The sequence below is a fragment of the Cydia splendana genome, chromosome 17, assembly GCF_910591565.1.
Source record: "Cydia splendana chromosome 17, ilCydSple1.2, whole genome shotgun sequence".
NCBI classification, from domain to species: domain Eukaryota; kingdom Metazoa; phylum Arthropoda; class Insecta; order Lepidoptera; family Tortricidae; genus Cydia; species Cydia splendana.
Genome location: NC_085976.1, coordinates 15,662,902 through 15,688,867, shown reverse-complemented (window position 1 = coordinate 15,688,867; position 25,966 = coordinate 15,662,902). Strand labels below are relative to the sequence as shown.

Genomic DNA, 25,966 nt, shown 5'->3' with positions numbered 1-25,966 from the left:
CAGTATTTTATTTTTATTTTAGAATAGTATTTAGGTAAGGATAGTGATTGATAAGATAGCTAAATTAAATGCAAAAATATAGTGAATAGAATCAGGAATCAAAAATATACATAAACAACCGTGATACCGAAATTGAATACCCGTTAATTTGTATGAAAAATATACTGGTATTCGGTCCCTGGTCAGAATTGTATCTTTAAAATATATTTGTATGCAACAAATTATTTTTTTGATTTCAGGTGCTCCCATTCTAGCTCCTATCACCCGAAAAGCGAACAATTGGAAATATTTTTTAAATTTAGAAGGGGAAACATGTCGTTAAACATCGTACGCCTACTAACCAATGGATAGAGTTACTACTGGTCAATGTATTATATCTGACTGAGCTGGAACGAGGCCAAGATGGATGCTCGAGACAGAAAAGCGTGGAAGGAAGTTGTGGAGGCCCTACACACCTACGGGTTGCCGATGAACAATCAACAACAACAATGTATTATATCTGAAAAAATGAAGTGACAAAGTATAATTTATATGGAATAAGAGGAGAAACATGAAATTGTCTATTCCTGCTTCAATGGATGCAGATCGATGCAATGAAAAATTTTTGATTAGTTATTAATACCCATTAATAAATTTTATCCTTATTTCAATCCATGCTTTATTTTTGTCTACCCACCTTCATTATATTTGCTGAATTGCCACAACTGTGTTCTGTGTTCAATGATAGTTGACAACAGGATCCTATTTGCTGTAACTATAATTTGTAATATGTGGCTTTCCATCACAGAAGGGTCCTTATGGTTCAAGCACAATAAGGTCTTTTCCATCTGAAATTCCAACTGAAATTCTAGTGGCAGATACCATGGTATCTCCCACTATACATTACACTGTAGAACAAACGCTCTCACATTATAAATACATGGCGTTAAATACAAAGAAATTTTTATTAATTATGTTTTTTACATATACCTATAGGATGTTTTTGATTTTTTTATAATGTTTAATATGTAGGGGTCTCTTCAGAGACATTTATGGATGTAACAATGTTTACTTCATGAATTGTATGATACATTAAAAAAAAATTATTGATTAAAATTTTTCGGATAATGTAAAATAAAATAAAAAAGTGCCACCGGAGCTGGGTCTCGAACCCGAGTACTCAGAATTGCAAGTCAAATACTCAAACCTCTCGACCAAAACTGAAGTGGCGCAGGCGTCAAAATATTAAATCAATTCTTAGATATGGTTACTTGACGGTGTAATTCATTGCTACCTCACTAGATGTCACTATTATTTATGATATTTATTGATAACAACGCCATCTAAAAATAACGCGAAGACATTCGAGGTACCGGCGAAGATAACGCGATTTACGTGAGCCGTGTAGCAATGTACTGAGTTACTTTTCTTCGTTACTTCTTTATTCTATGGTATAACTATTATGTTCTACATGCAAAGACATATCTTTTTTTGTTAAGCTACTAGAGAATGGTAGTCACTTTTGACTCATAGTACGTAGCGATGGATCCGCTTTTTAGGGTTCCGTACCCAAAGGGTAAAACGGGACCCTATTACTAAGACTTCGCTGTCCGTCCGTCCGTCTGTCCGTCCGTCCGTCCGTCTGTCACCAGGCTGTATCTCACGAACTGTGATAGCTAGACAGTTGAAATTTTCAGATGATGTATTTCTGTTGCCGCTATAACAACAAATACTAAAAACAGAATAAAATAAAGATTTAAGTGGGGCTCCCATACAACAAGCGTGATTTTTGACCAAAGTTAAGCAACATCGGGCGGGGTCAGTACTTGGATGGGTGACCGTTTTTTTTTTTGCCGTTTTTTGCATTATGGTACGGAACCCTTCGTGCGCGAGCCCGTCTAGCACTTGCCCGGTTTTTTTTTTTCATGCGGACTCTACCTATCATGCACTTAATTTCACGATCAACGTGGTAAACAAGTCAACTTTCTTGGGCTCCAAATTTTAAGCTATTTTATTTAGAATAAAAAAACCTGTCTTGGTTTTGATATTGATTGACAGGTTATGAATTATGAATTAGATCTGGATTAGTTAAGGATCGGATCTGTCTGTGGAGTCTGTGTCAAAAGTGATACTTCAACCAAAAGCGTCATTTTTAACACTGACAGATTAGATCCATAACTAATTCAAAATCTGTTATTAAAATCAGAATACATACGTCTGTTAGTATCGGCCTCCAGATTTTTGTCTACTGATAAATAGCTTCATGGAGGTAGCTACTTTGACGCGCGCACAAGAAATAAATCGTTTCCAGTCAGTTTTATTTAGGTGAAATTAATAAAAGGTTATGTTTCTTTCGTATTTTGTCTGGTCCCCAAAAATAGAGTAATGAACTATACTCTGTATCTTTAGGTATTCAAATAAAAGTAAACAAAATCTACCCTCAAATGGCTCCTTAAGTCAGTTGAGGTTAGATGAAAACATTACATGATCAAATAATGTAGGTTAAAGTCAGGTCGTTCAGTTACAGATCAAAGCGGTTTTGTATTTGGTTGGTTAGCCAATAAATGTTATAACTACCCGAAAATGTACTAATTGTTTGTTTACTTTTATTTTAATACCTAATGATATAGACTATAGCTTCATTATAATACATTTGAATACCTTATTGTCAAAATGTCAAGACCGCTTAACCTCTTGACGCAATAAAAGTTACTCCAAAAAGAAAAACCGCCCCCAATGAAACTTGATAGGGCCGGTCGAAAAGTTTCACGATACTTTATAAGTGCACCCCAGTGGTATGAATATATGACATTAAACTTAAGGTACAAACAGCAACAACAATATGCTGGGAAAACGCTACTTCTAATCTAATACACAAAATTAATCTTCTTCTGAACTGTTCTGAGTTTTGATCTACATAACCGTTCCATTCCAATTTGAATCTTTATTTTGACAAATCAAAATTGCATTTGACTTGGCACGTTTTGACGTCTGGGCTGCTAAAGGATATAGCGCCATTTATACGGACCAAGAAACTGCATGCTAATATTTTCGTTACATTGCGGTATTTGGTCGAAATTGAATGAATTGTAGAGTACTCTGTAGTTAGTAATGTATCAAATATTACATGCATGTTCTCACGCCTGTGTAAATGGGACTTTAGTTTAAATACGGAATTGTTTATTAGACGGAAAAAGGCAAAATGAACACAATCTTTGGTTGTCATTCGATAAATAACCGAATTGATACAAATGCAAAAAAAGCATCGAATATTCAAGAGTCTTCGTCTAACATGAATATTTTTATAAATGCAGTTCGAAGACATAAAATGCTTTCTATCAAAATACTAGACTGGAAATTTGTACAAGAATAGAAAAATACTTTAGGTACCTCTGTATTTTTCATTATGGCTACATCGAACTGTATAAGAAGTTCACGTTACTTTACTTGCTTGCGCCATTCATATTTATAGTGATATGAGTGTGATGTCAAAATGCCTCCTGGCAAAGCTTAAAATATGGTAAAGCGTAATACAAAAAAGACAAACCGAGACGAAGTGTTTTTAGATAAAGTGGACTAGCTGGCACTGCGCTGTGCCCGACGAAGATTCCCGATTAAACTTTCACTTTGACGTGATTCGGCTTAAATGCCGACTTGAGAATATTTGCCGAGCAACTTGCCGGCCATTGTTCAGTTTCGCTTTACATCAGGCACTTACCAAACTTCGAGTTCAGGTGCTTAGAGTCTTTATAATGTTTCAGCCGTTGGCGTTGAGGCTTGAATTTTCTTTATTAGCTCGTCGTTTTATTAGATTAGGTATCTAGAATTTTCTTTCTTTGTTAGGTAAGGTTAGCAAGATTTTTTTACTAAAACTTGCCTCTTCCGCGTCCGAGCATTGACCAGCACCGGGACTTGTTAATAGGAGTAGGTAAGGTTTCTTCTAAAATTCTATAAAAAATAAAATTATTTATGTAGATGTTTCAAATAATTATTTTTGAGAGCTTGTAAGCAAACACAAATATTTAACCGTTTGCCTGCAGCGTAGAAGAGGTAGTTTTTTTTGTTTGTCACTCAGCATATGTCTTTTTGACATGTATTCGTCTGTGATGTAATATTCTTAAATCCCTCGAGAGTTCTAAACTGGAAAACTACTCTCCAAGTATTATTAATAATTTCATGATCAGTTAAATTATCATTGTTGGATAATTATTGTTTTAATACGACCCATTTACCGCCCTTTATCAAACATAACAAGCTCCTTAAAACATTTAAATACGAACTAATAACTCACAATCTCTCGTAAAATAATCCACGTACTTACTTCAGTAATAGGAGTATGACCACTTGTAATTCAGTAGGTACGGAAAATCTTTCCAAAGAACGAGCAGGAAAATCATTACGAGATTTAACGTAAGCAATGTAAGCACCTACTCAGCAGCTATACCGTGAGGTTTTTTTACTAAGTGCTATTATGTCGAGTTGAGTGAGTGGTGTGGAATTGTTTCTGGTATCGAGTATTTTTGTACCTTGTGTATAGAAAACATTACGGTTTGAATTGAGGAGAGTCTTTTCAAAAGGGCTTATTTCTCTATGAATACCGTATGAAAATAAAACCCTTTTGAAAAGACACTCCTCAATTGCTTTCCAAGTCCAAGCACGCTTGATTTGTTTTGCGACAATATTTTATCATGGCGTCTGAGATAAACAAAGTCGGACTATGTTTCTTTAGGGTTCCATACCTCAAAAGGAAAAAACGGAACCCTTATAGGATCCCTCGTGCGTCTGTCTGTCTGTCTGACCATTCCCCCCTCCCCCTTTATCTCCGAAACCACTGGGTCTAAAATTTTGAAAAAAATACGCAATATAGTTCTTTACCTGTAGATGACAGGAGAACCTATTAGAAATGTGCAATCAAGCGGGAGTCGGACTTAATGTACGGAACCCTTGGAACGCGAGTCCGACTCGCACTTGGTCGGTTTTTTTTATATGTAAATATTATAGGACATTCTTACACATATTGACCAAGTCCCACAGACGGCTTGTATTGTGGGTAGGTACTCAGACAACGATATATAATATATAATATATAAATACTTTAAATACATAGAAAACAACCATGATTCAGGAATACTTCAAATATCTGTGTCATCACACAAAAAAAAGCCCTTACTGGGATTCGAACCCAGGACCATTCAGCTTCACAGACAGGGTCACTACACTCACTACCCCCTAGGCCAGACCGGTCGTCAAAATAAAATGTTTATAAAATATTTGTGAGTACATATTTTATGACATAAAATTCAAATTTGAAATGCTTGTCAAACAGTAGATTGACAAACTGTTCAAAGTGGAAAAAACATAAAGATCAGATCTACTTAGCAATATAGCTCTTAAGGGGCCCAAATTGATCAACGAACACGAAGACAACAATATCTTAATTTAATTGAATAAATCTCATTAAATTTTCCACACAGTCTACAATAATTATAAATATCCACATCAAACTGCTAATAACTTATACCCACTCTAAAACTAATCGTCCGGTCATAACACGGGTAAAACCGCACCAACTTACATTTACACTCCAGAGTGGCGCCACTGTTCACTTTAATTACCAAAATTAGAAGGCAGTTACGTTAGTTCTAGATTTAGGCGCTTGGATAGATAACTTTGCTTGTTTATAACGTGATGTGACGTAATCGAAATTGTTAACAAAACTCGTTATGGCTGGAGATTATACGGCTTAGATTGGAGAAACTTCCCCTTAAGGTTATGGGAGGTTGTTAGGGAGAAACTTTGGCACAGATGATACCGAGAATGTTATTTGGCACGCACGACGCACATACTGATGCTATTAACAATCAACTAATTGTTAATTAAATTAAGAAACAATATACGATAAATAGCTTCTTAAATATGAATAATTTTCATTACCTTTAGAAATTCCTAACAAATCTTAATTAACATTAGTATTAATACTAAGATATTTAAAATGTAAACATTAAGATAATATGTACTTTGGAAGTTAATGAAAAATTTGTATGATTAAATTTTATATGAATATAAAAGAAACAATATTAGAATAAGAGCGGATAATAATTTTGTAGTTGTTTTTTTTGTAGTAACTGTAATTACAAAAAAGTCTTGCTAGTAAATGCGATAAATGCGATAATAAATAAATGTGTGAATTCCAAACAGATATCCAGCTATGGAAACTCAACGGAAAATTTAACAACCGTCATCTTCCGTCCACTGACTGTAACAGAATGAACTCCAGCAAATTGGTGATCACCCAGGAGCATGAAACAATGATGACATTCCAGATTACTTCATAAACTTTCAAAATCATAAAACGTAAAACTCTTTTTGACGAGCGGTGCTATTAATCATAAATCCATTGCTTATAAATTGCCAATGTGACCTGAATATGTAATTTTATTGACCTTTGTTACGTTGCAGAAATGAAACCTTTTTCAGGCTGAAAAACAAGCTGGATGGGAACGAGGGACCGCAATTGTCTACGGGCCGGCTGATAATAGCTCGGTCTCATCTGTCACTGGATTGAAAAATACTGGCAAGAGTAACAACTCCGATGGTTACTGGATTCAGTAAACTAGTTGCATTTGGTTAACTGGTATTATGTGACTTTCCATCAGATAATGCACATGGAGCATAATTACCCTTTAGGCATGGAACGACACATATTACTTGGATCGTCCGCTTAGAAATTATTAAAAACTGTTCAGTCAATTTTTATCTAATTTGGAACGAGTATGGCGATATTTTTGCCAAAATCTTTTTTTTCTAATAGCAATCTTTCCATTCGCAAAATTTACCAATCGTTTTGTTTCCTTTCGCTTGTTTTGTCGAAGTTTATTTTGTTGGTATCTATTTTTACCGAATGCGATAATTCTATTAGCATATTTTACCGATATGTTTTCTTGACAATAGCTTAGCTTCTCTTCTATATTTTTTCGAATATTATTTTTTCTATGCAATTTTTTTCCTTGACGCACTTTTTATTAATTTGGTGAAGTTTGACAAGACGGTAAATTCCTTGAATTGTTTTATATTTTGAAATGTAGCCCTCTGGATAAGGACGGGAAATAACTCTGTCCCAATCCCACACTTGCGTGCTATAGACTGTTCGAGCATTAGTAAGAAATGCTCTTCAAAAAATACGACGGCAAAAAAATGCATTGGATTTACACTAATGTGCCGACAAACATGGTACGGACTGCGCCAAGTAGGTTTGATCGTGTGTTCTTAGGTACAGTCGACGTCAAATATATGTTGACACTTTTGCACCTTACTCCTTTGTAATAAGGCTGTGACGTTTAGCGTCGCATGAAGTAGGTAGATTGCAAAATGAGACGAAAGAAAACTAACCAGAGTAAATTTTACGAAATATAATTTAAAAAAAAATAAGAAAAACTAAAGGAAAGACAAGGTCGTGGATCTTTTCTGAGCTGGCAATTAACAGTGGTGAAACGAGTCCTTGATAGGGGTCACTTCCCTGCACTACGTCGCAGAACGTCGAACTTGGAGGTGGCCGTCTTCAAAAAAAGGGTTCCGGATCCAGCACGGGAACCTTCCGGAACGAAGCGGAGCATGCGAATTCAGGTTGGTAGGTTCCGACTCCAACCCCAGACTTGGTCCCTGGAATTCCGGTAAAAATGGCCATTTCAAGAAAAGTCCAATTTTGTACAAGTGACTGCGACATCCGGATTTTAGGCCAAATTAATGCGCTAATGAGAAAGTAGGCTGGTGTAGTGAACCCCAAAGAATTAAAAGGTGATCAATGATGTGGCAGTCACAAGTAGAATCATCATTTTAAATTTAAAACAAAGAAGAAAGTGAAGTTAAATTTACTAAATGTACTTCTACAACTAAAAGCTTTATTAATGCATGTCAACTACAATTTGGCATGTAATTTTATACATTTAAATTAGAATTAAGCCTAACTTTGATTATAATCTACAAGATTTTTATAAAGTGGGTAGACTCATATTTCCAGAAGGTTCGAGAAGCTTGTTATTTCCAGCGTTATTTTTATAGGAAAATTACAGTTAATAAGCGGATAGTGATAGCCAAATGTACCCAGAAAGAACTAAATGAAAATGTGATGGCAAGAAGAAAATGATTCCTTAATTTACTACTATGAAAGTTACCTTTCTCTTAAAACTACAAAATATTCAAAACACTCACCCTATTTGGGGAAATACTGGAACTTAACACATTTAATATTAGAATAAATTTTACACCATATTAAAAATTTGTCACATCATGACTGTAAAATTGTATCTTTGAATTTAGTCGATTTGACCTCTCGCTGTCAAAGCCGTGGTAGAAATGTCTCGGACGCGTATGTGTCTCATTAGCTGGCCGGTTCACATCGCTTATCGCGAGCCGGGTGACGTAGTCCTTTGTATTCGCATCTAGTTTTACCTAATAGCAAATGCAGTCGTCAATTCTGTTTGTTCGTAGATTTATTTTGTATATATTAGTTTTCAAGGTTTTTGTGTATATTTTTTTAGATAATAAGTATGAAATGTGTATTATAGTAGTTTATAGTTATATTTAGGTTTAAGTTTATTTCTTATTTTGTAGAATTTTAATTGGAAATAACGGTAAACCGTTACATACCCCTCTTTTTAGGTTAGGGTTTTTGCTAGGAAAACCCGCTTTTTCTGTTGTCTACTCAATAGATACACTAGTCATCATTCAGGCTTCAATCTCAACATACACCTCCTCTTCATACATGCATCACACAGCCAAATAAGCAATAAACATTTCTATATATGTTTTTGCGTCCTAGCAGATTGAGTATTATACTTACGATTGTATAAATACTCTCATGTATTTATTAATGGTTCTTAAATATATTAATCACTAACCTCAGTGGTCTAGATCATACTACAGGCTGTTTAGAAGACCTGATAGCCTACTGATAGGCCTGAAATTCACAAACCGGTAGAGGTTTACAAAGTATAAATAATCTAATCTAACAGTTAGTGTATTTAGAGTATGTGCCAGCGCTTATACGTCAGTTTCATGAGGCTAGTGAATAAATTTAGACAGTTAATGTAGAAATCGTACATAGGGGACTACTTAATCATATTAAACTTTGTAGTTGGTGATCTTAAAATCTTTAACATGCCAGTTACCTATATTCCTCCCTTGCATGTCTTCTAGTTCGTATACTAAATTAGACTTTTTAGCAACGATCTTACATGGACAATACTTCGGTGCAAGTTTCTTCGCAAACATGTTGTTTTTGTCGCTAAGGTAGAACGTTTTTTTCCAAATAGTATCGCCAACTTTAAAATCATGATCTTTACGGCGTAGGTTATAGTGTTCGCTATTCCTAGTATGGGCTTGCACTAGAGAAGATTGAACCTTATCAAAAAATTTCCGCAAATGACCTAGATTCTCTGCATATTCATCTCTAGGAGTAAATATTATGTCGTCATCTAGTTCTGGGTCAATATAGTGTAAACCGCTAGTGACCAATTCCCGTCCATGAACGAGAAACGCGGGGGTGTATTTTGTTACCTCATTACTGGATGTGTTCATAGCGAATTGAATTTTAGGTAGATTGCAGTCCCAGAACCTATGGTCGTTTTCAATGTAGGATGATACTGCTGTAATAATCACTTTGTTGTATCGTTCTACTGTGTTCACTTGCGGAGTATATTTAGGCGTAAATCTTACGTTAGGGACATTGTAGTCATTAAACAATTTCTTTAACACGTTACTTGTGAACTGCTTTCCATTGTCCATAAGAACAGTACTAGGCACGCCGTGAACTAGGAAAACTTTTTCCTCGATTAACTTAGCTATTATCTCGGAGGTTGCGCGACGAATGGGAAATAATAAACAGTACTTCGAGAAACAGCATGTCACAACAAATATAAAAGTGTTCTGTTTTCTCGATGGGGGTAGGGGACCTATGAGATCCATGCTTAACATTTGAAAAGGGCGTGAGCAGTCTTTAGGACGGCCCATAATGCCTAGAGTAGCATGAGTAGCATGCTTGTGAGCACAGCAAATATCACAATTAGAAACAAATTTAACTACATCGCGATGCATGTCCTGCCAGAAGTAGTTTAAAGAAAGCCGTTTATGTGTTTTATATATGCCAAAGTGGCCAGCGGTAGGTTCTGAATGATTTTTACTAATAATGTCGAGTCTAAATTCGAGGGGAATGACTTCTTTCCACTCGAACTCTCGAGTTAAAGGATTTAGACTTTTTTTAAACCTAAATAGTCTGCCGTTAGTTACTTTGTAATTTAAAAATGAAGTAGGAGTGTTTTGGCAACCGTTGTAAATATTTAGATACCACGAGTCGCTTGTAGAATAAAACATGTCAGGACTAGTTGGGATCTCATCAATCTCGGCAATAGCAACAGAACGGGAGAGACTGTCTGGTACTACATTTTCTGAGCCACGACGATGCTTGATCTCAAAGTTGAATGAGGACATACGAACTCCCCAACGGGCTAAACGACCCGTGGGATTATTTAGATGTAGAAACCACTTAAGTGACGAGTGATCGGTATACACGACGAACTTTTTGCCGTTCTCCAAGTAGCACCTCCAGTGTTCAATCGCTGTAAGTACTGCAAGTGCCTCTCGTTCTGTTGCGCTGTAGTTACGCTCTTGGTTAGAGAGAGACTTACTCATGTACGCTATAACCTTCTCTTGATTGTCTATGACCTGTGTCAGGACCGCACCCACGCCGTAATCGCTCGCATCTGTATGCACTTGGAACGGCTGCGTATAATCCGGGCACGACAATATAGGAGAAGATACTAAGGCTTCCTTTAGCGTACGGAAGGCGACTTCAGCATCGGTAGACCAGTTAAAAGGGGGTGAGTTTTTAGCTTGTGAAGTAAGTTTATTTAGAGGTGCAGCTATAGAACTGAAATTTGGAATAAAACGGCGATACCATGATGCCGTTCCAATAAACCGACGAACTTCCTTGCGATTAGTAGGAGTTGGATAGTTAATGATTGCCTCAATCTTTTCTGGGTTCGGTTGTAGTCCATTTCCATCTACTACATATCCTAAATAACTCAGTCTATTTCTGAAGAATTGACACTTTTGGTAACCAATGGTTAATTTTGCCATTTTAAGTTTCTCTAGAACTCTAACTAATAGGGAGATATGTTCTTCAAAGGTCGATGAGACAATGATAATGTCGTCGATGTAGACAAAGACTTTATGCTCAAAATCAGGCCCATAGAACAACATATCAACCAGTCGTTGTTGCGTCGCTGGAGCATTGGTTAAGCCAAAGGGCATAGAAATAAACTGAAAGGTACCACGCGAAGGAATATAAAACGCCGTTTTACACCGGTCTTCTTCCTTAATAGGAATTTGCCAAAAACTCTTTGACAAGTCTAAACTAGAGAGATATTTAGCGTCACGCAGATTGTCGAGTATCTCAGAAATGTATGGAATACTGTAAGCATCCTTGATGGTAACTGCATTCAATTTACGGCTATCTAAGCAGAATCTCATTTCGCCATTTTTTTTAGGTGTCAACAGAACAGGGGACGACCAAGGGCTCTCGCAAGGTTCTACCACGTTTTCACGCAACATTTCATCAAGCTGAGTGTTTAGTATTCTTTGTTTTCCAGGAGACATTCTGTAGTATCTTTGTCGAACAGGAACAGCATTACCGGTATCTATATTGTGAGCAATTAGAGAAGTGCGGCCTAGACCACGTTCTTCATATGAAATGTTACGAAACTGCGCAGTGATATGATCAGCCGTAACTTTTTGCTCAGGCGAAAGATGATCATAGTCACATAAGTGTGTAGGTTGAGGGTCTAGTGATAGAGAGGCTAATTTATCAACATCCCTAAGTAAAATTACGGAATCTAGTTTTTTAGGAAACAATTCGAAAATTCTCCAGAAGTCCATGCCTAATATCAAGGAGTTTTCGACTTCTGGTACGACGTAGGCCTTCAAGATGTGGGTTTGATCTAAGAACGAGACAGGCAGATTGATCATACCAATATTGTTTAGTCTATGCCTGCCAGCTGCGAATAAATTTATCGTATCCGTACTGTTGAGCTTGAAACCCGCATCCAAGAAAACTTTATGATAGTTATTACCTAGAATTGTATAACCACTACCCGTATCTAACAAACCATGGATAGTTTTACCATTAATCTGAACTGAGACATACGGTCTGTTATGTATATTATCTGAATCGTGGATTGCAGTGACTGAATAGCAAGTGAAAAATTTAGATATGAAGTTGAGCCAAGATTTCCACTCTGAATCACTAAAGTTTCCACTAGATTTTTTAGAAAGATTATGTACACTACAATCCACTGAATTTAGTTTTTTTGCATCTTTAGGATTACAGGATTTACAATCAGGATAGCGTACACCTTTATTACCACATTTAAAACAGATAGGGAAGTGTGGCTGTTTGCATTCTTTCAAAGAGTGTGTATCAGTGCGACACCTAGGACAGTACTTACGCGAGTTACTAGCAGTGTTGACATTTTTTGTACTGTTTGCTGTCGCTTGTACAGCATTAGTAGTAGTAGGCTTTTCCTCTGTAGTTTTAGATTTGTTGTAGTTGAAAGAGCTCGAGTAGTTAGGATATTTGTTTTGATTATAGTAGTTTTTCTGTTTTTCATTTGAATTTGTATTTTGGTAGTTTTTATTTGTGTAGTAGATATTATTTTTATGATATTTAGTGTAGGCAAATTCTGGGGCTAGAGTCTCAGAAGTCACCCTAGGCGGTTCATGAAACAAGGATAAGCGTGACTGAATGTCCTCATAGTTTGTGCAAAGGGTTTTTAATGTCTTTAGGTCCTTGATCTCAGGTGAAGCGGCTAGGGTGCTGGCATAACATGGCCGGATGTTATGTAAGATAATTTCGAGTTTTTCTTCCTCAGACAACGGTTTAACCAATCGCGAAAACATGCCATGCATAATAGACAAGTAAATAGAAATGTTTTCTTGTTCCCCTTGCGTACGATATTTTATTTCATTAGTCAGGCGATAGTCGTAATTCTTTGGACTAAAGTCTTTTTTTAATAGGACGACGACATCGTCCCAGCTTTGAAAACTTTCTTTATTGCAACGGAACCAATGTAATGCGTCATCAGTGAAAATCTCGTAGGCAAACTTCAATACACGATCCTTTGATATATTCCTAACCTCTACAAATTCTTCAACTCTTTGAATGAAAGAAAAAACGCAGGCTTTTCCAGAGTACTTTAGTTTTGCCAAGTCAGAAGTCAGGTTACGATCACAGTGGAGTACCGCCGTAGCTTCAGGTTCCAAAACTGAGACTGCATTTGCATTTGAGGTTGATGCCGGCCTCAACGTCGTAATTTCTTTGTATTGGTTGTTAAAGGTAGTGCAATAATTTTTGTGCTGGTCAACTAACGTGGCACTAACGTTTGAGATACGCCTTAATCTGTGATATATGTGGTGTAGTAGATTTTCGGTACGCAAGAACAGGGTCTTATCAAATTTAGATTTGAGGGATGCTAGCATCGTTTGGGATTTTGTTAGACTGTCTTTAACAGCATCAAGGTCAACCGCAGGCTCTAAATGTGATTCCAAAATGTCCTCAGGAGGTATGGCCAATTTTACTATCTGGCTTCGGAGGTCCTGCACCGAACCAGTTGAACCACCTCTAAGGATCACCTCATATTCAAGCTCAGCTTTTTGTAGTGACAAATATTTAATTGGGTACGACATTAAACATGTTAACGTAAAAGGTGTGTGTTTTGATTACAATTGATTAAAAAGCAGTTAGGTTTAGTTGCTAAGTAAGTGGAATGTGAGATACGATAGAATTTTAAAATTATTTTAAATCGCAATAAGTGAAGTGTAGTGTTTTTTTTTTTTTTTTTTTTTTTTTTTTTTTTTTTTTTTAACAAGAATTTTGCTATAACTATATGAAGTGAGAAACTGACAACCACGTACCAAACAACTGCTCAAATCAGACTTAAAAACTAGATGAATTACAAGTGCTAATATTAGAAAGCCACCAACACCAATGAAAACCAAGAGGAGAAAAAGGCCAAGGACTTGCTTCAATAATGCACAGCTCAGAAATAACCAGTATGGGCGCCAATGTGACGTTTAGCGTCGCATGAAGTAGGTAGATTGCAAAATGAGACGAAAGAAAACTAACCAGAGTAAATTTTACGAAATATAATTTAAAAAAAAATAAGAAAAACTAAAGGAAAGACAAGGTCGTGGATCTTTTCTGAGCTGGCAATTAACAGTGGTGAAACGAGTCCTTGATAGGGGTCACTTCCCTGCACTACGTCGCAGAACGTCGAACTTGGAGGTGGCCGTCTTCAAAAAAAGGGTTCCGGATCCAGCACGGGAACCTTCCGGAACGAAGCGGAGCATGCGAATTCAGGTTGGTAGGTTCCGACTCCAACCCCAGACTTGGTCCCTGGAATTCCGGTAAAAATGGCCATTTCAAGAAAAGTCCAATTTTGTACAAGTGACTGCGACATCCGGATTTTAGGCCAAATTAATGCGCTAATGAGAAAGTAGGCTGGTGTAGTGAACCCCAAAGAATTAAAAGGTGATCAATGATGTGGCAGTCACAAGTAGAATCATCATTTTAAATTTAAAACAAAGAAGAAAGTGAAGTTAAATTTACTAAATGTACTTCTACAACTAAAAGCTTTATTAATGCATGTCAACTACAATTTGGCATGTAATTTTATACATTTAAATTAGAATTAAGCCTAACTTTGATTATAATCTACAAGATTTTTATAAAGTGGGTAGACTCATATTTCCAGAAGGTTCGAGAAGCTTGTTATTTCCAGCGTTATTTTTATAGGAAAATTACAGTTAATAAGCGGATAGTGATAGCCAAATGTACCCAGAAAGAACTAAATGAAAATGTGATGGCAAGAAGAAAATGATTCCTTAATTTACTACTATGAAAGTTACCTTTCTCTTAAAACTACAAAATATTCAAAACACTCACCCTATTTGGGGAAATACTGGAACTTAACACATTTAATATTAGAATAAATTTTACACCATATTAAAAATTTGTCACATCATGACTGTAAAATTGTATCTTTGAATTTAGTCGATTTGACCTCTCGCTGTCAAAGCCGTGGTAGAAATGTCTCGGACGCGTATGTGTCTCATTAGCTGGCCGGTTCACATCGCTTATCGCGAGCCGGGTGACGTAGTCCTTTGTATTCGCATCTAGTTTTACCTAATAGCAAATGCAGTCGTCAATTCTGTTTGTTCGTAGATTTATTTTGTATATATTAGTTTTCAAGGTTTTTGTGTATATTTTTTTAGATAATAAGTATGAAATGTGTATTATAGTAGTTTATAGTTATATTTAGGTTTAAGTTTATTTCTTATTTTGTAGAATTTTAATTGGAAATAACGGTAAACCGTTACAAGGCGAAAAGTGTAAACATATCTTTAACGTCGACTGCACCTACAGAAAGTACGTTTATTGTCGTCGTGTAATACAATCCAACGTACATCCTTATACATATCTAATCGCACCAAAATCATGGAATGCTTCAGAATTTGGCTTGGCACCGACTTCAAACATATCAGTTGTTGGAAACGCATAGAGTTAAAAAAGGATAATATTTTATTTCATCCTTTTTGAAGTCGGTTTTCTTTTTTTTGTAAAAAGTTTTTTAAACATAAAGCAGTACATAAAGATATTAATTATAATGACTGAAGTAACTGTCAATGTCACTTGTTGAAAAACGGCCTGAATGTTACTAAATAGTTCCAGTACTCGTAGTCTCGGAGTAATTAACAATGGAGCCGCCATTAACAGGCGTTCCCCTCTGTCGAAAATAGGCGGCCAATGGTCAACCACATGTCAACCATATGTATGGACTGACGTTTATCTGACATGACGTACCTATACATTTGATGTGCCCCTCCCCCGCTAAAAACGGCAGACTATTTTGTACCGAAAATTTTAGATATGGCGTCTCCGTTGGTTATATCCTCTAAGCTCGTAGTAGATCCTGCATAATCCAATCTAAAGTGGTTGTTGACGAGATATTTTCGATAAGATAAGGCTTACCTAAGTTTTAGAAACTGTAAATCCAAGTTTACTTATACACCTAGTGCTAAAGTAATCATAAACAGTGCGCAAGAAGGCACCCAAAATAAATATAAGATTCAGGAAACAATGCGAACAGAAACGGGGCTTTTAAGAACAAAAGAGAATGGGATATTATCAATTCGGATACATAAAGATTGGGAAATTATGAGAATGGGATTGTTACTACTGGAAAAAAAAGAAACCGGGGAATAAGCTACAGAAAAAAAAACGATTGGTAAATATAAGCTACAGAAAAAAGACGATTGGTAAATTTTGCGAATGGAAAGATTGCTATCAGAAAAAAAAAAGATTTTGGCAAAAATATCGCCATACTCTTTGGAACTACTATAATTCAAAGGATTTTGTCAATTGAATTTCAAAAAATCTGTTCTAACAGGCGTATTCCGATTTTAATACCAGGTTATGAATTAGATCTGGATTAGCTATGGATCTGATTAGATATTGGATTGAAGCACAAACATAGTAAGAAGATTGTTGATACAAAAACTCACACTTTGGTTCCCTCCGAAACCTAAGAGATCTGACTGGATTTAGGCGCAAGTCACAATCAGACCCACTCATAGATAGCATGACTAGTGCTCGCGCGCGACTCCATACATCTAGCGAGACTTCAAGTTAATAAACATGTCTCAATTAAAAATTTTGTTCTGTGTTGTTTTGTGTTTGTTTTACGTGTCAATGGGTACACTGAAAATCAGCGTCGTAACACTACTCATGTGCTGCGCCACATGCTGAGTGTTATCCTTTTTGGAACCACTGGCAACACTGTAACTTCAAATTTACCTAGATTTAAGTCTATTTTAATGTTGTTGTGTATGTGTGTTTCGAATAAAAGCATCATTCATTCATTCAAGTAAGTGCGCGACAACGCAAGCCACGCTAGAGGGTCAGATAAAACTACAAGCCGTAACTTTCGGCTAGGAAAAGATTTTTTGTTTTCCATTTTATCCAAATACGTACATATCTGGTTTGGTAGCAAATTAACAATCTAGAAACTCAATTTGCGTAACCGCCTTCTGCAACGTTGTTTCAATAACTGCAACAGAATATCTAGAAACTCCACGGAACCCCGCTGGTCTCGGTTCTTCGTAATTGGGCTGTCAGGTGGTTGGAAAACATCGGTACAGAAGCGGCAATTAGATTTAGATGATATGATATTGATATGATATTAGTTTCAGTGCAGCCGGCCTAGCCAAGGTGACAATCGCTTGCGCTACGACAACGAAAGGCTTTTGTCGGCCCGCTTCGATATGCCAGTGTCAAAAGTGACGTTTTTGTTTGAAGAAACGACACTTTTGACACTGACATATCCGAGCCATATCGTATCTTTAGCAAATTTTTGACGTATCATAAAGTTCGAATCAGGTCGTTAGCCTCTCTATCATTCTTCCATATTAGTGCAACAGTGACAGTTGCGTTTCGTTCGCTACGGAGCGTAAGCGATTGGCATGTTGGCTACGCGGCTTGTTTGCGCTTAGAGTCCGAACACAGTAAAATTATCATGCCCAGTGCTATACGTCAACTATGGCGATGGCGCTCCTATGGGATATGTATGCATTGTCACTGGTTAAGTTATTTTGTGATATAAGAGGTAAACGAGCAGACGAATCGCCTGTTGGTAAGCAATTACTGTCACCCATAGACGCAACAATACCGGAAGACTTACAAGCGCGTTGCCGACCTTTAAGATGGGAGTACGCTCTTTTCTTGAATGTTTGAAGGCGTATCAGTCCGAAAATACCGCGGGCGACAGTACATTCCACAGTATATAATATTTTTCAAACTCGTAGGATGACACCTGTCATCTCCATATAATTTATAACCTAAAAACGCCAAATCTCGCAAAATTGAATTGAAATGACAGGTATCATCCTACCCTTCGAGTTTGAAAAACATTATAGTCGGTGTTATCTTTGCGAGAGCTATCCATAGAACTATCAAATCAACATCGGACTTTTGGCATCTGAATGCCGCTCCAGAGCCGGTATTGTCTGACAGTAGATACAGACGGGATAATGACGATATCGGTTAGAAGTTGGATTGAAATTTCAAATTCAAATCGCGTTTTGCTTTTTTACGACATGCCAATTTCATTCTTCAAACTTGTTTTGGATCATGTGTTGGCAGAACGAAAAATATAATTAATCCACGAGATTGTTGCAGTGAGAATTAACCTTACCTATAGTTCGGTTTTTTTAGCATTAGAAAAAAGGTAAACAATCTTGATGTGTCTGTTAATTGATATACACGTTTTAAAAATAAGTCACGGCAAATATGTAACAATTATGAATCTAATGCGATCATTTAAATTATTCAGCTTTCATAAGTAATAGTTACTGATTTCTAAAAGGCGTTTTTCAATTAAAAGACATGTCAAGATCGCTTACCTTCTTTCTTATGCTAAAAAAAAACGAACTATAACAATTGCATTGAATAATTTTACGATTTAGACTCACTTATTTTTAGTCACTCGCTCGACATGTTTCGGAGAGCCTAGGTCTCCTTTCTCAAGCACTGACAGTGCGAGCAGCGTTCACGACGGCCGTGTGTCGCGCGGCGCGTGTATTATTCAATGATAGTATGTCTCACAACAGTTTAAATTCTATTATAACAATTGCAATAATTGTCTACTTATAGGAAATTACACTTTTCATTCTAAAATGACGCATTTTAGAAGGCAAACTTTACTTATTTTATCAAGGAAATTAACAGATACCTACAACAGCGGTGGCAACAACGACGCCGCAACAGCAAAGCAGCTGCAGTGGATATCAGAATATAATAGAATATAATAATTTATTGAGAAAACCTTATTGCTAATGTTACATTATGCTTGAACTTTTACATTTTACGTACATTGTTATGTGCACCTGAACTAGGAATATAATCCTGTATCTCAGGCAAAGAGATAATATACTAATTTAAAGAACAATGAACGAATAAAACAGAACTGTGATCAGCTTGATGGTTGTTACCATAATATTGCATTGTCACTTACATATGTGAAGATTGTGAAGCTTCAGCTCGCAGAACGAATAAAGGAAAGCTAATTTAGCTAGCTTGACCAGAACATACTTATACAAACATACCATAGGTCGGCTGGGTGTCTACGAGAAGGCCCAAAATACACTTTTCAGTGTAAAACTGAAAAGAAACCAGCTGCCACTTTTTAGTCACTGAAAAGAAAAAGGTTGGTAAAGCTCTACGAATTCCTAGACTTCAAACTTTTCTAATTTACAGCTTTTTTCCGCAATTCCCTTAGTTTGATTTATTTTACCAACAGCTGCAAAAAATGGTCATATTATGAATTTGAAGAAGAAATCCTTTTCTTAAGGGTCTAACCTTTCGACGATTTAGCAGTATTTAGAGAAATAGAGTCCGTCTAAGCTAACTCTTCATTGACTTTAATACAACGTAGAGGTGTCATTATAAATGTCATATTTTCATAGAAATATAACATTTATGATTCCCACACTTTGAGGCCAATCCGAACGTACACTTCACATTAAAACGATATGTGTAATACCTTTATACGAGCAATTCTTGTTTATTTATTTATATATATATTTCGGGGATAACAGGGGCTGTAACGATTTCGATGAAATTTGCTATATGGGGGTTTTCGGGGGCGATAAATCGGTCTAGCTAGGTCTTATCTCTGGGAAAACGCGCATTTTTTAGTTTTTATAGGTTTTCCGAGCAAAGTTCGGTCTCCCAGATGTTTATGACTGATGTCAGTAAGGAAGGATGCTCATTTCAATTGCAGCTGCACTTAATATAAGTAGATTGCAATTCATATTTTTGTGCGACCGTATTATTTATCGTATGATTTTAAAGTTTAAACCATATTTATTGAATAGGTACTAAAACAGAGACTGTCATAAATAAGTCGTATTTTTCAACTGTGCCGTTGTCGTCAAAATTGTAAACCTAGTATTGATTTCAAACGTACAACCAGCGGCATATTTTGCTAGTTGTTGAAATAAACCGAATACAACTTTATTGTTTAGAGAATAAAGGCGTCATTTTTAAACACCTCACCCGGTTAGCTACATTTGCTACTGACTGTAAAAGAGAACTGATTCCCAATTCATTATCGGAACTACGGGATTATACGATGCTTTTGTCCTGAATTTTTCGGGCATGACTTTGATATCAATGTATTTCGGGCTGCATAAAATCTATAAATGTAAAAGGGTGCTTGAATCGGTACTATGTTATTGATCTGATCTGTCACGCGAGGAGATAACCTACAAATATGTATTAAGTATATAGCTATAATATTAAGATTCGTATTTTCTCTCAAACACAAATAGGTATGTGATCAATCATCATTGTCAACGCATTACCAACACGATGGTGCCATTTAGGAGATTGGGGCGTTCAATTTTAAATCTATAGTTTCAAAACTCGTAACATAATGAATGAGTTCAGAGATAACAAAATATTATCATATGAGTATCCTGTGAAAGTTCACAAGGGTTAAAAAGATAGTACTAGTGTACTATCTATGATACTATATATGATAATATTTTGTTAGGTACTAACCTAATAGGTGTTTTAGTTATAGGTACTTTTATGTGTGGGGTAAGGACTATTAATGACTATCCGTATATCTATCTATCCACACACTCGTCATAGCCATTTTACTTGGTAGTAAAATAGATGTATTTTGTGAGCCGCTACTTATATTTTGTAAAAGTTCTGTTTACAGTTGATATCTTGAAACGCCATTGTCACTTATCAATTTTATTCTACATTCACCTCATACATATATCACCTGCGATATTTCCATCAATAAAACAAATCGTAAACCGTCCACATCGTATCGGCCGATTCAAAATTTGTAGACAAAATGTAGGGTAAATTATTCAAAGAGCCCGGTCCAAGTTGCGCTGCTGGAAATTACTTTTGCTAATTTAACTTTAGCAATAATAATGTGAAGTTTCTTTGTAGAACATTCGAATGATGATAAAGAAGAATTTTAAATTAGTTGTAAATAGTTGGAAAGTGTTGAAGTTCAAAATTGGTCTTTCTCACTTATTTAGAATAATTGTACTTTTTATATTTTATGTTAATTGTTTCAGAGCCATAATAGGGCAATTCGCCAGTAACTGGCCACCGGCCAATAACTGGCCACCCTAAACTAAAACTGAATTATATTCATCTATAAACATAATTCATTTTAGTATAAGGTTTCAATAACTGGCCAGCCTTCAATAGCTAGCCACCTTATACTAAAACGAATTCTGTTTATACGAGTAGGTGAATAGAATTTATTTTTAGTTTTATGGTGGCCAGTTACTAACAGGTGGCCAGTTACTGGCGAATTACCCTACATAAAGAATACATTTTAACTTAACCTAACATATTACATACAATCATAGCTACCTAATAACAGGGCAAGTCAAATAAAACCTTGTAAAATGCAATAAAACCAGCTGAACCAATCCATAAACATCTCAGTGATTTCAGGTGTCACGCAAAATTAGGTGAGGGAGTCCCAAAAGTAATTTTATAAAAAGGTTTTACAAATTACGGACTTTTTTAAACTTCGTCGGTTCCGATTAAAGGGATTTTCTTTATGGTTGTATTTTAAATGTTGTGTTACAATCCGATTTGATTTTTGTAACGGAAAATGTGCTAAATAAAATATAATCCGCATAAAATGATCACTTTTAATACGATTTTCCCTGTAATACACCATTTTACACACGTCGGAACAACTTGGTTTCATCATTTTTTTTATTACAGTTAACTTAATATGCTTAAAGGCCTGTGCACACCGGCTGCGTGTGCGTGACGTGCACGTGCGCGTGCGGCGTTGTAGTATACAAATCCTTATGAGAGATGGCACAACGCTTGCGTGAGTGTGTGGCTCCAACATCCAACAGTGCACGTCACGTACACGCAAGCCGGTGTGCACAGAAACAGAAAGACAAATCCATTAGAGTGCGAATAAGTAATTCGTATTCGTGTCGATTTAAAACACTCCTTCGGTCTTGTTTTAATTTATCGCCGCACGTTGCGTATTTCCTATTTTTCGCACTAAGTATCGTAATGTAAACGTATTGTAAAACATCTCCTCCATAACGTAAACATTTTGATACGTGTTTCTCAAACTTTAACCAACATGCCGGGATATCCACTAGTTTAATACTTCACAATCCGGTATATTAAATTTTACATGAAGCGTACCAGCTCATTTTTCAAGTAGAACAGCGAACTGGTAATAAATCATAAAGTTACTTCCTGTTTCGAGTACAATGAATATCTCAAATGTGTTCGTCATATAAATGATAATGTTAAGGAATAGGAGTTTGTGGATTGCTACGAACCGAATGTAAACATTTCCATTACATTATTTCTATTCACTCATTCAATCGTATAAGTTTGACTATCAAATATCCCTTACCTTTAGCTTAATAATAGTGAAAAAATACGAAGTAATTAGTAACTTAAATACTGTCTGGTTTATGATTTCCAACATGTTTACTTTTTCGTTGTCATTTGCTGATAAACAGTTGTCATCTTGGTTCTGCTGCTACAGGTTCTACTCAGCTACCAAAAATGATGTCTCCTCCGATATTTTAGGTACTGTCAGCATCACTAGTAGTGTGTAGGTACCTCATTATTTAAAAAGACGTACTTTCTTTGTGCCAATGCCAATGGTCCTTAAGTTGTTCTATGTAAACAGGCATACATATCTCTTTTTGTTAAGCTTTTAGAAAATGTTCTCTTGCATTCTCCTCTGTCTCTCGTCACCTCAGCACTCACTCCTTTCCTTCTCATATCCTCTTTCACACAATCCATCCATCGTTTTTTGCGTCTACCATCCACTCTTCGTCCATCAACATTAATCCCTAACATTATTTTGCCTATATGGCATTCATCCCTCCTCATTACATGCCAATACAACTTTTAACGCGTAGTATGATTCGTTAATGTTGATGCTCACTGTACAATAAATCGTCTACAATAGATGGGTGATGATGAAACACACAATCTTTTGAATTTATAATAATTCGCGATGCATATGTATAACATAACATACGTGGCTAGTTAACAAGCGTAAACAAACCGTGAGTATTATGTGTTCGCACTTCAAACCTCCATCAACCCAGCGAGCGGTTTCGGTTTAATAATCGTTTTAAACCAGTGTATAAACCTCAGTTTAACTGGAGATTAATAATAATCCGCCGGGCTTTAGCGGAAACTAGCTTGGTAACTAAAACTTCGGCTCCAATCGACGGCTTAATCCTTTTTAAATTGCTTGTTGCTTATAATGGAAGCCTACATAATATATAAATGGTTTAAAACAGGTGGGTAAGGCCTGTAACACGACCATATAATTAAAACATACATTGTACTTTACAAACGATGATACTTTGGTACAATATTTTTTTTAAATTAAGTGTAAAGAATTCCTATTTTTCATACAAATTAAATATTATCTTAAATGGAAGCTATAGTCATTGTAATTTGACGTTGCTTGTATGTTAAGGAAATGGTATGTATTGGAATAAGTGCGTCCGTATCCGGGTGGCCTAGTCATTATGGCATCAGCCGAGAATGCTAAAGAGCCTTAGAGCTACTTGCACCATCCCACTAACCCGGGGTTAAAGGGTTAAACCGTTAACCCAGTGTCAAATTGTATTGGTAACCATGGTAACTCCAGGTATAACCGCTTAACCCCGGGTTAGTGAATGGTGCAAGTGGCCCTTAGTAGTAACATGGTAGTAAATATAACTTTTCTTTATATATGACGGAGGGATGGCCTATGGCGGGGGGCGCAGTAATACCTCGATGTATTAACTTCACAGCTTAATTATTATCAAAGACATATGTAACTTCGTATAAGATGAATAAAGTCTAAGGAAAAAATGTGCCTCGGAAATCAAGAAAAAGTCATTCTCGGATAGATGGCGCACACACCTTTAGCCTATGCTCGGCTAGATGGCGCGACGACACTGTTTCATATTTAACAATTTTAACACATAGATATCAGTGAATGAACATGGGTCAAAAGGATATAAAAATAATAAAATCATTTATCTATATATATATACATTTTTTTGATAATTTTATACGTTTTCATTTTGAGTTTTAGTCGTGTGTCGATAGATGGCAGTAAATTTACTGTGAGTACAAAATTTAATATGACAGGACCCCTCTAATACTATCTATTCTCTTTGTTATTATGCTACCAGTGCATGAAATAAGCATTCGGACTCGTTAACCATATTAGTGCCTACTAAATGATGAAAATAACTCCGACGCTCACGAGACGCTCCAACATAAACGAGAATGACATTTATTCAAATTTATGATGAACTTCGCTGGACACCAAATATGTTGTAAATTTTTATAGAATATCAAATATATTTTCTTTCGCAAGTAATTCACCCATACAATATTACCTACAAGAAGCCATTCAGTGAAGGTACACACAAGCACCTGAAAGGATCCTTTCACTCACCAAAATAGAGTAATTACATCGGAGAGAACCCTAACGAAAAAGTCTGATTTCAGTCGTTAAAAAACCCGGAAAGCCCTTTCAACCCGCCATTTTGTGCTTAATTCGACAATTTAATCAATTCAGTGCGTATTTGATTAAAATATCTTAATTTGCATCAAATATTTGAACGGGCCTCTTTGCATTTTATGAGAAACTTGTAAATAAGAGCAGACAGTATTTAATCAACTGAAAATAAGAAATAAGTATCTTCAGTTGGGTTCAGCGTTATTTATCTAGTCAAAGTCAAAAGTTCTTTACTTATGTGAATGTCAAACAATTACCATAAATAAAAACAAAAACCTTGGCCCCGAGAAAATCTGTCGGATATCACACAAGGCCAATTATATTTTAAGGTCCTCCTTAAAAACTAATGATTTGACCTAGGTTATACCTAAATTCCTGTACTTACCTAAATAATAGGTATATGTATACCAACAAAACTTAGTTTAGTATGTACTAGCTGTGCCCGCGGCTCCGCCCGCGTGGAATTTGGTCTGTGCCAGTAAGCGGCTAATTTCTAATCCTAATTTCGCTCCCTCTCCCCTGGAGTCGGAACTTGAAGTAAAGTTGACAGATGGATATGCTAGAGGACTGCAGTCCAGATAAAATATTTTACAATTAGGTACCACTAAATAAAACTACACTCCAAAATCAATAGTTTTGTTCGCCCTTATTCAAATTTTACACGTGATTTAAAATCGACAGAGTAGTAGATGTATATCGGACGATACAGTAAGGTATACGCGCGCGAGCGAAAGCGAAGCGGCCTGCCTGGCTAGAGCGCCACTCAACGTGATCTTCTTCACACTCCTGAGGAAGACCACGTGCCCCTTGTAACCTCAATGCGTTGCGTGACTTTCGCGAATGATTGGATTTTTTTCTGGAAGGCATGGTAATGCATATTAAATGCGAGTCCCAAATCGTTTGACTCCGCAAACGACCAGTGCCGGATTAAGATATTTTGATGCCCTAAGCATTTCTAGACCATGGTGCCCACTCTCCCTAGGGTCATCGAGATTACATTGAATTTTTTTGGTAAGTTGAGTGACGTTCATTGTCGCATTACAGCTGAGAATGGAAATTAGTTTATTACGAAAATGTGCAGTGCCGAAAGTGCTGCAGCAGTAACGTTGCAACAGAGTAATGCTGTTGCAGTCGCCATATATTAGAAAGTAATTGAAAACGCGAGCGCAGCGAGCGCGAAATTTTTTCGATATAAAAACGCAATTTGATAGACAGTTGTACATTTTTACTTTTAGTATGGAAATCAGTCACATCATTTTATCACGAAAATTGACAGTGCTACAGCAGTAACGTTGCGACAGAGTAATGCTGCTGCAGTCGCC

At 36.3% G+C, this 25,966-nt stretch overlaps 1 protein-coding gene across 1 annotated transcript in view; it reads right to left on the bottom strand.

Moving 5' to 3' along the window:
* The window catches only part of LOC134798981 (uncharacterized), an 83,069-nt gene extending 69,254 nt beyond the window's left edge, over positions 1-13,815 (bottom strand). Inside the window, exons 1-2 of the mRNA XM_063771406.1 lie at positions 12,179-13,815; positions 10,662-10,903 (exon numbers count right to left, since the gene is read on the bottom strand). Of these exons, the coding sequence (XP_063627476.1) occupies positions 10,662-10,903; positions 12,179-13,716 (1,780 nt within the window). The 5' untranslated portion in view covers positions 13,717-13,815. The remainder of the gene's footprint in view (positions 1-10,661; positions 10,904-12,178) is intronic.
* Between the last annotated feature and the right edge of the window lie 12,151 nt (positions 13,816-25,966).